At 40.0% G+C, this 12186-nt stretch overlaps 2 protein-coding genes across 7 annotated transcripts in view; both read right to left on the bottom strand.

Annotated features, from left to right (window-relative positions):
* spire1a (spire-type actin nucleation factor 1a) overlaps window positions 1-7353 on the bottom strand; it is a 31847-nt gene extending 24494 nt beyond the window's left edge. For all 5 annotated transcript variants that reach the window (XM_032535036.1, XM_032535038.1, XM_032535037.1 and 2 more), the window contains exons 1-2: window positions 6829-7353; window positions 2868-2899 (exon numbers count right to left, since the gene is read on the bottom strand). In XM_032535036.1, the coding sequence (XP_032390927.1) occupies window positions 2868-2899; window positions 6829-7171 (375 nt within the window). In that variant the 5' untranslated portion in view covers window positions 7172-7353. The remainder of the gene's footprint in view (window positions 1-2867; window positions 2900-6828) is intronic.
* A 789-nt stretch (window positions 7354-8142) lies between these two features.
* si:ch211-215i13.3 (brain and acute leukemia cytoplasmic protein) lies at window positions 8143-11541 on the bottom strand. Of its 2 annotated transcripts, none has more exons than XM_032535042.1 (3): window positions 11221-11541; window positions 10820-10964; window positions 8143-9454 (listed from the first exon to the last, which is right to left on the bottom strand). In XM_032535042.1, the coding sequence occupies exons 1-3, from the start codon at window positions 11357-11359 to the stop codon at window positions 9235-9237; spliced, it is 504 nt and encodes a 167-aa protein (XP_032390933.1). In that variant the 5' UTR covers window positions 11360-11541; the 3' UTR covers window positions 8143-9234. The 2 variants fall into 2 exon arrangements, with proteins under 2 accessions (XP_032390933.1, XP_032390934.1); XM_032535043.1 differs by having other exon boundaries at window positions 10840-10964; window positions 11221-11536.
* Window positions 11542-12186: the final 645 nt, after the last annotated feature.

Raw genomic sequence — 12186 nt, 5'->3', positions numbered from 1 at the left:
GATGTATAAAAAAAAAAAAAAAAAGGTCTTTTGCTCTTAAAATAAGTCAGAAACAGTCTTTGTAGAGACAGAGCTCATTGCCTGCAGTGACTGGTAAAAGCAGGGAAGGAGACACACATGCAGACACGTGCAGCCCCTGTTCAACCAGCTGCAGCATGGAAGCCATTACAGTACACTCGCATGCAAAAACATGCACTGCTCTGCTGAATCTGAGCCACACAGCCAAATAAATCTAACCTTTAACTGTCCAATTTCTGGAATTTAACTTTGAAACAAGAAAAAAAAAAAAAACTGGTCTGTGACTAAACAACACTTCAAACTTGGTGCATGAGGAAATAAACCTTGAGACTTTTTGCTTTAACAACAATTTGCTGACCAACAACTGAAACTATTAGGATCCATGTCAAAACCCAAGGCTTCACCTTGTGTATGACGCCGGCAAATGAATTGTCTTGGCCCAAAATGATGCTACAGGGACTCGAGCAGACCTGAGGCCTGTACTACAAATCAAGATCCACATGCCCTGGATTTCTTTCAGTTACCCGCCTTCACTAACCCCAACAACCGCGGTCCAGCATAAACTGTGTCACGACGGTGGTTAGCAACTAGTTTAGTCAACCCAGGGTTTCCCAATCCATCTGAGCGCGTTCATATACAAGAGGCGGTGTTTGCACAACGTGACCAATCGCAAACATCTAACCGAGCCGCATATTTTACATTAGAAGAGTAATACAGTCGCTGCTTCCTAAAACAGGAAGGAAAGTTGGCAAAAAATAAGTCTTTAGATCACTATCAATATCTCGTTGAAACGTTTAGGTTTAATTACTAATTTAACTAACATGTTATGTCCTTACATATACGCTCTCCATCTCTGCAAGATTCGGAATGATTGGGATTTCTCTTGGCACAGCTACCAGAAGATTTACAACTTTCAGACACGTTGCTCACGTCACATCTACGTCATCAAGCTCAGTTGGAGGCTGCACAGTAACGCTCAGCCATCACCGGAAAAGTGCTTCTAATATCCTTCACTGGTCTCCGTCCAGAACAACGGGATCAGTTGGTCCATTTCTACCCGTCTATAGGAGGGGAAAGCTAGTCTCAGTTTTGTTTGAAAATACTTTGAACGTCAACAAGTAACGTCACCCAACATAGCTTAGAGCACCTTTAATCTTTAATTGAGGACCAACTGGGTTCTTTGGTGTAAGTGAGGAAAAGTGGGTCACCTCAACACAGGCTATAGTTCCAAAAGACTCAAGCCTTGCTAGTTGGCTGACACCCTTACATAAGGAACTGAAACACAACACACACACAATGTCATAAAATGCGGGACGCAGGTCTATGGCCAAGATGTGAGTAAGTGGGAGAGCACTACTGTGTATTATCAATTAAAAGATTAAAACAGTGTTTGTGTTAGTTGCTGTGTGCATTAAATCAATTTACTCCAAATGATCAGAATTGAATTAGGCCAAGGGAAAGCGCCAGGGTGAATTTATAGTTCTCTGAGAACATTAAATTACATTGAGCACATAAAAAAAACAACTCCAACAGGACAAACTACAGATATGCTCTGCTGTGAGGCAGTTGTGCTCTGAGCTAAATGCTAATTGTTTTTTTAAACAGGTGTGTCCTCAAGGTTTGGTCACAATGTGGATTCTGTGGTATTGTCATGCTGATGTCCAAAGAGTCATTGTGCAAGATGTTGTACATGTCTAATACCAACAAAACAACAAGGCAACACACTGGTTATTTGTAGAAACATAGTACAATCAAAGCTAATGATGCGCGCAGCAACCCAGCATCAACTAGCAAAATATTATATTAATATAAAGAAGAGGAAAGAGTGAGCTGAGGTAGAGGAGTTACAGTATATTTCCAACTAAGCTATGTAAAACCACACACATACTGTGCATGCCTGCGATTACACAAACTAATATGCAAACGTGAAGGCCGATCAGACTGCTCAAAGCCGACAGACAACTCTCTGTGTAATTAGTCTATGTACACATAATACAACTTTAAGAGATACTTCTCCTCCCGGGATTATACAGTGTACCTTGCTTGGCCTAACAGACACTGGACACATGTCCTCTTTACGTGGTTTCGGTGATGATTGTATAATAATATAGAAAGTAATGCCTTTAATAAGAAAAGAGAAAAAGTCTTAGTCTCTCGAAGTGCTCTTCTGCATCAAAGTGCAGCAAACACAATACAAATAGAACAAAGCAGAAGGTGCTATTTGCACAGAGCTCACTCCCACTTACTAGTGAGCATTACAGGTCAGGGCTCAATCGCTGGGACAAACACTTGAAAGGTTGTCATTCTTACATTTGGATAGGTAACAATTTATTGTTACATTGCTGCTGAGCATTGGCATGTCTACATTTCTACCAGTTCCCAAAGAGAAAACTACACACAAGAAAATACTATCCCTTTTCACCAGCATTGATAAATCTGTTAATGTTCATTTAAATGTCTTTCTGTATTGGCTCAATAAAGACAAAATGTTTTTCCTCAAGGCTATGTTGATATTATTGCAACACAGAGGCCACACCAGCCTATTTGTGGTGCAATTGCACACTAGTAGATCCAGTGGTGGGCAGGCTGTGAAAACAGTTTGTGAAATATTTTTTGTCATAAGCAAACTAGCTAATGCATGACAGTTATGGTATGGAAAAAATAAAAATATCTGAATTTACATTCCAGTTTAAATTAAAAAAAAAAAACTGCTTATTCTATCTTAAGGATAATAAAACTACATGACCACGAATAATAGAAAACCACTCTACCAGCACTTTTTGAAAAATGAAAACTCTTTTCTAAAACTGAACTTGTAGCAATTAAATAGACCGTCATGTGAAACTCACCTCCAATGACGTGGGGGCAGGTTGGTATTTATCTGTAATGACAGAACATTAAGAGTTATTCACAAGAGTTATTCACAATCATCAACAATGGATAGTAATTAATTTGTGCAAACACACCCTCTAAATCACTTTTAGACATGTTTTGTGTAATTGTGCAAAACATCTCTAAAGACAGAAAACACACCTCATACAGTGTTACAGAAACATAAAATATTAAACTTGGGAATGGAGACAAGACTAAATTCAGCGGGAGCTGAAAAGCATGATTGCTCGCCAGTGCTTAAGACGTCTGTAAAACTACTGAGTGAATTAATGATTATGTTTTCTCTGCACACACTGAACACTGCCTGAGGCAAATTGAGGTGTCAAAACCTGCCACTGGGGGCTGGTTATGGGGATCTGACTGTGACTCATACTTGAGAGAAAGACATTGCCCTCTCAAAATGGAAAATCTCTAAATAAAGAACCTCAACCATGACCTTTTAAGTAAGCCTTTTCTTAACAACAAATTACAGGAAACTAAATGAATAAAAACCTGAAGTTTACCTTTACCTTATTGGACAAAAGATAAAATGAAAACTTTGACAATCTTATCTCTTCTTCTGTTACTGGCTTTTCCAGCACACCTGTACTTCTGGTTTTTCATGTGCTCAAATGTAAAAACAAAAACAAAAAAAAAACACAGTTCCCACACTCAATTATTATTTTCACATGTACTTTTACTTTAGACAGCTAATCACTAAGACATAGTGATTGAAACTAGACCTGGACAATATATCAATATGGTAATATGCGACTATATATTGTCTTAGATTTTGGATATTGTAATATGTCGTGAGTGTTGTCTTTTCCTGGTTTTACAAGCTGCATTACAGTAAATTGATGTCATTTTCTGAACCTACCAGACTGTTCCAGCTGTTCTTTTATTTGCCTTTACCCACTTAATCATTATATCTACATTACTGATGATTATTTATCACAAACTTCATTGTGTAAATATTTTTGGAAAGCAATAATTGTCAATATCGTTATAAATTCGGTCAAAAATATTGTATTAGATATTTGATTTTCTCCACATCGTCCAGCCTTAATTGGAACAGAGGAACTGCCAGTAAGAACGTCAGGGGTGAAAGTACAAATAGAGATATCCACAGACTTTGACACTAGTCCAGAGTGTAAAATTTGTTCATTGAATATAAATAAGATGGCTAGACGTGTCATCTCTCAGAATGTTAATATAAGTGCCATTTCACTTTAAAATTCCATCAATTGAGGAAATGATTGAGTATAAAAAAGGGACTACTCTGATTGCTGTGGCTGCATACTATGATTTTTTATTTTTATTTACAGAGCTTAAGAAGACATTCACGGAAAATACTTGTTTCATAGTGTAGCTCAGTTATGCGCCAGCCACCATGAATTACAGCTAACAGACGGGCGCAAAAAAATAAACCAACGTTCATTTGGGAAACACTAGATCCTCTGTCCCAGCCAAGGAGAGATGGCTTGGCCAGGGCCCTGGTCTCTCCTAGAGTGAGTAAGTCACAGTGGGCATGTTTGGAGGAACTATCCCATTCAGAGAACTGCCAACCTGTGGGCTGCTGAAAAAATGGGTTCACAGCAAGTGGGATACAGATTGTTAGATGTAAGGCTTTTGTTCTTTTTTACCCATTTCTACTCTAATCTAAGAAATAAATACACAAGAGATTGTAAATCCCTATTTAATCCTCTGCACTGTATATGAATCATTGAAAATGTTGGGGTTAAACAAGAGCCTCATTTTGATGCAGCATTCAGGCTCCATTCAGGCCCTTTTCTAGGCAAAGTGAAGTGTGAGTGAACATATTCTTCCCAGCGCTATGCGAATTGATCGGACTGCAGAAGGAGCAGCGCGGATCTTGCATCGACTGAGCCAAAAAGAAATACCTTGCCTTGGACTCTGTGCTGCTTATTAGACTGATTCGGTTTACTATGCTTCGCAAAAAACACAAAACGTCCTGCAGTGTTTGGCTCGAGATGACATCTTGATATAAGCAGTGAGATAGGAAGAGTGACTTGAAGACGTCAGTGTTGGTAGTCTGGGTGTTGGCCAAAAAAATGCCACCTGGTCACTGACTTGTGTACAGGCCATACATAGATTTCAAAAGCATTGATCTTCTGCTGGGGTAGCAACCTTTGAAACTTCCTGCTGAGCTACTGAAAGCTTAATAGGTCTCACGTCTCTCTCATCACCAGGCCTAATAAGAATCAGGACATGGCCGAGCTGTCCCAAAATACCTCAGCCACTAGCCAGTGGAACAGCAAACTCTAAGTATAATCTCCAAACTCATCAGATTTCTAAAGTCTGCGCATCTAATCATCACGTTATTCTATTTTTAGCAGTGTCAAGACTCTCTCAGCAGCACAGGCTGAATTTTAGCAGTTTATACTGAGAATGTAATTTCCACACAGAGCAAACATGACTGGTTGGTTAAATATGCTGAGATGAGGGAGAGCTGGACTACAGAGTTAGCTCAAGAGCGAGATCTTATGTGGGGGTATAAACGGGGGGGATAAGACGAAAGGTGGCTAATAACTTCCCAGGAGAACTAGGATATAACCTTAGTGCCAAGGCTATGCTGACAGCCACACCTCCTCCCACACCCAGCTTTATCTCTCACATATTAATGGAATGCAGTACAAAGGCTTTGAGACACTCGTTGCTCCTGGTGTACTGGAGGAAGCCTTTGAGACCCAGAGTAATGGTAGCTGAGTGCTTTCAGCTTGCAACCCCAGGTGTAAATCTATGCATTGACTATATTACAAGACAGCAGGGTCCAAGTCATTCGGACTGGGATAATTAGATATATTCTGCCTGTTCCTGTCCGTGAGGCCAGACAGGTAGCGTGTTGTTAGGTGCATTAGAAAAATGTTTGTTTTTTCATTAACAATCAATAGTTTGGTCTATAAAATGTCAGAATATAGTGAAAAGGGTCTTCATGTTGCTTGTTTTGTTCAAACAGCCCAAATCTCCAAAGTATGTCAGGAAAACAAGCAAACATCAAGCATTTCAGAAGCTGATATGAGTGAAAGTCTGGCATTTGTTCTTAATGGCTTATCAAAAGTGTTGCATGTTGATTTTCTGTCAATGGACTGATCACCTCATCTAGTCATCGTTTCACCTCTGAGCCAAATAGTCAAGCGGGAAGACAAAACAGCTGTGGACCTCACTAATCAGAATAGAGTGGATCTACTACATGCAGCCCATGTGCATGTAAGCTTCCAGCTTACTATTTTTAGGAAACTATATTAAAACGTGTTTCCATTGTGTTTAAAATAGCACAGGTGTATTTAGCCCACACCAAGCACCTGCTCTGATGCCCCCACTTATCTGTGCCTTTACCCAACCGTCACAACACAAACGATGGGGCTGTAAGGCAGCAATATGAGTCATCTGTGTTTGTTTGTTTTCACTGTAGTCTTGATGCCGGTATTGCTTTGCCCTGGACGGGGCCCAAAGTGCTCTGCAGTTTGAATTCCTCACATGGTTCATTGTTTACTGTGGCCAACTGACCGCTGCGGGAGCTACATTTCAAACATAAACCCCAGTAGTCATTCTGAGCCAGCCAACGAACTCCCCAGTTTGAATAAAGCAATAATATAAGCCCCGTTTATAATGCAAATATTAGATCCTATCGTTGTTTACAAATAAATGTAGGTTCATAATTGCTTATAGGCTACAGCTTTCTAGCTGTGATGTTTTTAATAACCGCATCGGGCGTCCGTAAACAAATTCACCACATGGCTTGAAGCAGACAGTCACAACAATATGGCCTCTATGTGGGGATGCTCCGTTCGTTTGGCCTGCGACTGATGGGAAGGAAAAGGCTTTATTGTTGGCAGCCAGTCTTCGTCGTTTTAGCTGCGCAGTTACTCAAACCAGACAAATGTTTGTGATAATCCGGACACCTGGTTCGTTTACCTGTGCGGTCTTCAAAGCGCAGTTTCACAGTCCCGTCTCTCCCGATCCTCACATCCCCGGGTCCCTCAATCCTCCTCGGATAGTCGACGGCTGAGGCACCGGCGGACTTGGAGCTTTTCCTCCGATATTTCTGCGCTAAAGTCCGACAACACTGATAACACACCGCCCATGCCTGCTCCTCGTTAATCGGCTGGCTGTACAGTTTGAGGATTTCTTCCAATGAGACCTCCGCGGCTCCGTCGCTGCAGTCCATGTTCGCGTCCCCGGTGTCCAAATCGGAAGAATCCCGAAGTATGGTCGGCGAAGTCAACATCTCGTCGTCCGTCCCGGGTGGCCTGGCCATTCTCACCTCACTATAACCACATCATTTACGGAGAAAAATCAACGCAATTAATATGTCAGAGTCACTCGGCTTCATAGACCCAGGCGTTAAGCTCTCAATCAGCTGTTTTCTCTCCGGTGAGAATGAAACGCACCGTTCACTGACCGACTGCTAGCTCGTATCCGCCTGGTCTCACTGCCCGCCGGCTCACTGCGCATGCCTCGCTTGTCTGTCGGAAATGGTCGTTTTGATTTTATATAGCCGACACAGAGCTTCCGCCATCAGGTGTGTGATCCATAATCCATATTAAAGAATATTGCGATAACACAACAATAAGTGTGGTTAAGGCTAAAGGGCCTATTATAATTGTGAATTTTAGTGGCTGAATTGATACTATATATAAAAATTGAATTGAATTGAATAGATGGAAAGTAACTAAGTAGCCTACTCAAATTAATTTGCAAAAACAGATTTCTTAAAATGAATAAACCAGCACCAGTTTGATTAATTTTGCCTTGAGTGCACAGTAAAAAAATAAAAACATTATTTATTAAACTTTTGAGCTCTCTTATCACAACTACACCAGTTTGATTGACATGCCATTAAGCCTAGTTCCTATAGTGCAAAAAAAAACGTTGCTTGAGTAATTGAGTAAATATCTCTTGCTGAGTTGCAACGGCCTATTTAATATTTGTTCTGATTAATATAGATTTGTAATGCATACTACTGTATTGGACATAACTGCCATTACCTATTTATATTATCATGATGCATTATCAGTCCGAGCTAACAAACTATGGCGATGTATTTTTTATCAACTCATGTGATACTGTGAAGAAGTGTATATCTAAAAAATATTGAAGGTTTATGGAAACAGATCCATAGTAAATATCACGAAGCAATATATTGGTCTATTGATAACAGGCTAATTAATCATGCTGTAGGCTTTGCCTGTAGCTAACGAGAAATGACTGCACATCTCACTTCTTTCCGAGTTTCACAACTTAAGAAGCTAACAATAAATTTAATTCAAAGAAGAAAAAAAAGTGGCAGATCCTATGTTTAAATGTTGCCTTCAATCACAAAAGTTGGCCTGTACACATTTCAACATTATCATCTCAGTAAATCATCAACAACTTCTTGACAATCAAGTTATCACAAGCAGAAACGGTTAGGTCAGAATCACAAATTAGTTTTTTCAGAGACCTCAGCTGGTCAACAGCACCATCTCCTGTCCATAACATTTTCCTAACGACACATCCAGTATCGCCTCCTGAATCAACTTCTTAGTGCAGTTTTTCTATTTCCACTTGTACCAATTAAGCAACCAGTTTGATTTCAGACAGCTTGCTTTGGATAATGTTTGAGTGGAGACATTTTGCCATTAATGCTGAGTCAATTTAAGATTGATTTAAACATGCAGATCAGTGTGAGCCACACAAATGACTCATCATTACAATACTCGTGTGTATGGTAACTAATAAAGTGTTTATAGTACATAAAATAAAATGTGAAAGAACACACAATACTGAACAAAACAAACTCTCAAAACAAAAACAGGAGCAGTTCAGATCAAGATGAGTTGTAGGCACATGCGGGTGTGTTTTTTTGTTGTTTTTTTTTATCTTGCAAAGGCTGGAAAAGACAGTCTTCAGCCTTCAAGTGTCAAACCAGATCTCAGTTTCTAAACAGCACTTCAGGGTCTTTTAAATGAAAATCATTTACAGCATTGACTGAGGTTAAACAGCATCATCATTGCACAAAGAACTGAAGCAAATTTTGAAGGAAGGCCCCACACAGAAAACATTTGATGTGCAGACTGTGATTATCATGTGCATACGGGACGGTCTTTATATTTAAAATTGGCTTAGCACAGTGGCTCATTCCCTGTCCGGCACCATAAGCATGGGAGAAAAGCATGGTGGAGAGTGTGAGCACTGTTTGTGATCGGCTCTCTGCTTCACTTCACGCATGCATTTGCAATGGCACAATAAAGATGCAGCATCCCGAGATCTTTGGATGGTGACATTATGCAGGTGCTTATGTTGTAAATCACTGAGATCGACCAAAGTCCCTGGCAAACATCATCCACACACCTCTGTAATTTGCCATCCCATCTTCTGGTAAACTTTTACACAGCTCTGACTCTCTTCTTCTTCGCAGAGTCTTGGCTTTTCTTCATCTTTCATCACAGACGTTCCCAGATTCAGCGTCTCCACTACTGTTGATGTTGACGAGCTGCCCATCCTTAGACAACGCACCGGCTTCCTTTGATGCCCTCCTTTTGGAGTCACGAGTGGTTTGCTGTGAAAAGATGTAAGAGTTTTGAATGTCATTTAAATGCCACCACGCTGGACAGAGAGCGAGTGGGCAACAATAGCCAAGTGAGACCTGAGTCACTGAAGGTCTGCCCATAAGTGGAAGGTTAAATAAATAAAACACAATGGTCTATGTTTTTGAGTCACTGAAAATGTCATTAATTAGGTCAGAGGAGTATATTTTTTAGATCTTTTTAAAATGCTAAATGAGTTTTGTACAAAACAAAAAACATTTTGCAACTCAGTCCTCAACAACTATAATGAATTTAAAACATGCAGAATAAAAGTGTATACACAGTGTTATCTTTCTGTTTCTTTCTAGCCTATCTGCTGTTCATGAGTTTAAAGCCCATACATTTGCAGAAAACCACGTCTGCACTCAGCATCTTTTGTGCATCAGCTCTCACGATAGAAGATTAGACAAACAGATGGTTGAAAGAAAATGTTGTAATCCATATTCCATAGAATCCAGAATATTTTTTGACAACTTATCATTTTGAGTGTTTACTGTTTGTACGTACAGCTACAGAAATATGGGCAACAGACACCCAAACATTGATATTTAAGATATTTAGGAAATAGGAAATATTAGTCAATAAATGCACATAAAACCTCCTTAAGTCTGCAACTAATTCTTATTTTCACAACTTCCCTAGAGAGACATCTTTGAATTGCTTCTTCGACCAGTAGTGTTTAAAACCCAAATATCAGTTCTTTCAGCTCTACACCTCTGTATTTTAAGTAACTTATTATTATCCATAGTATTTATTCAAGCATTCTTTGCACTGCCATGCTCTCTTGCACTACTTACCTTACATACCCCAACCCTGCATCAGTAACACCTGTATATAGATACTGTATGGTTGTTGTTGTTGTTGTTGTTGTTGTTGTTGTGTATGTCTAGATTTGTATCTTCCTGAAGATGTTGCCTGTAAATATTATAAAGCCATTCTAGGCAAACCTCAGTCATATCTTTGCAAATGTACAGTATTTCTCAGAGTTTATCTTGCAACCATAATCTCAGATCCCAAGAGACAAATATCTACCGTCTGTCCTTCCTTTATTAAAACCTTCATCCAGTCATTGGGAACAGTCTTTTTAAAAGGATGTTAAATTGAGAAATGTAGTATCTAAAATAAACTTGGTATAAACATATCTTAAACTACTAGCAACTGGAGTCAAGTTAATTCTGCAAAGCAATGTATCAGAAGGACTTTCAAACACTGCATATGAGAAGTAATGTCAGAGGACAGGTATGCCCTGCTCCTAGGTCTCATATCCTGTAACATCACCATGTGTGCAAAGACAGAGGCTGTTGGCGTTCATATTTAGCAGTTGGATGTGCCAATACCTGCTACCAGTGACACCTACATCACTCAAGGAGCGTCTGGGTCTCCTCTGGTGGTTGGAGCCAGTGGATGTGAGGGCCTGCTTCCCACACTGGGTGCCTGTGTTCACCATCCTCTTCTCCCTCAGACCGGCCTCCAGAGCTTTACCTTTGGACAACAGTTGAGGGCTTACAGGTTATCATGTGAAACAGCCAGATTCTTGTCCTGGCTTCTTTCAACATTATGACAATAGTAAAGATGCAAAACTGCTATTTCATGGAGTTGACAGCTGTGTTTCCAGTGGTTCATTTAGCTTTCTTGTGATCCTTTTTGTGTTATTTTCTCATTTCTGAGGCTGTAATGTGGCCTGTGGTAGCTACATGCGATGGATGTTAACAGACAAAACAGAGGCGAAGGTTCTTACTGTTTGCTACTGGTAGAGAGGTCTCTACGTCCGTATTGGTAAGCCACGTCGATTCTGTTTCTCTGGTCCAGCTCTCATGGTACCTCGGCTCGATGATCGCGTCCGCCCGACTCCCTCCACAACCCATCGGGTAAATCATCCACGGCAGGTGCAGCTGGCACGGGCTAAACACGGCTCGGTCTGTCTCATAACAGCCGCAGCATTCTCCCGGGATCTCTACTGCGGCTCCATCCGTGTTTCCGTCTCCATCATCGTTCGGAGCTGCTGCTCTCCACAGACAGCAGCTGATCAGACACACACCGGAGTTATCTGCGTCATCCAACTGCATCCACTCTGACCGCTGATAGGCTGTGAGGGATATCAACTCCAGCTCGTGCATCATCATCATCATCATCATGCAAATATGCACATACACCAACCAAAATCACTCATCTAACACTTTACTTTGGGTCCTTTTATTTCGCATTTATAAGCACTAGGCCTATACAAACATTGAATGGGCCTAGCCTTTATAATGCAGTAAGATAAGAACATTTACCTTTTTGATTACTAATGTAGGCTACATTAGCTCTTTATCAATAATTCATTAATTCATAGGCCTACTGAGTAAAATAATGATGAAAAATCAAAAGAGGATAGTTTAAATAACGTAGTTTTTTTGCCAGGTTGTGAAAAATCCCTTTGGCAGGTCTAGGCTATTCATCTATTTGATAACAATTCAGTTATAAATGATGGTTAAATCCATTTATGAAGAGTCAAGAGTGTTCCCCTTTCTACTAAAATACCATATTCTGTTATAACATGTTTTAAAGTCATTAAAAAGTATGGTTCATTTATTTAGCACTTATCAAAATCAAACAAAATTGTTTGTCTGCTGTAATCATGGTGTTAACACAAAAGAAGATAGATTTGGAAAGTTTGAGTTTCAGCAAGTAATGAAGAGGTTTTCCTGGTCAATAAAGAGGG

This window comes from Etheostoma spectabile, chromosome 14, assembly GCF_008692095.1.
Source record: "Etheostoma spectabile isolate EspeVRDwgs_2016 chromosome 14, UIUC_Espe_1.0, whole genome shotgun sequence".
NCBI classification, from domain to species: Eukaryota; Metazoa; Chordata; class Actinopteri; order Perciformes; family Percidae; genus Etheostoma; species Etheostoma spectabile.
This window is presented reverse-complemented; position numbering and strand designations above follow the sequence as displayed.

Coding starts and splice junctions, on each gene's coding strand:
- si:ch211-215i13.3 (XM_032535042.1), bottom strand. CDS start 11,359: ATGATTTACCCGATGGGTTGTGGAGGGAGTCGGGCGGACGCGATCATC. Junction 10,965..11,220: donor CTCTCTACCAGTAGCAAACA/GTAAGAACCTTC, acceptor TGTTGTCCAAAG/GTAAAGCTCTGGAGGCCGGT. Junction 9,455..10,819: donor GTAGGTGTCACTGGTAGCAG/GTATTGGCACAT, acceptor ATCTTTTCACAG/CAAACCACTCGTGACTCCAA.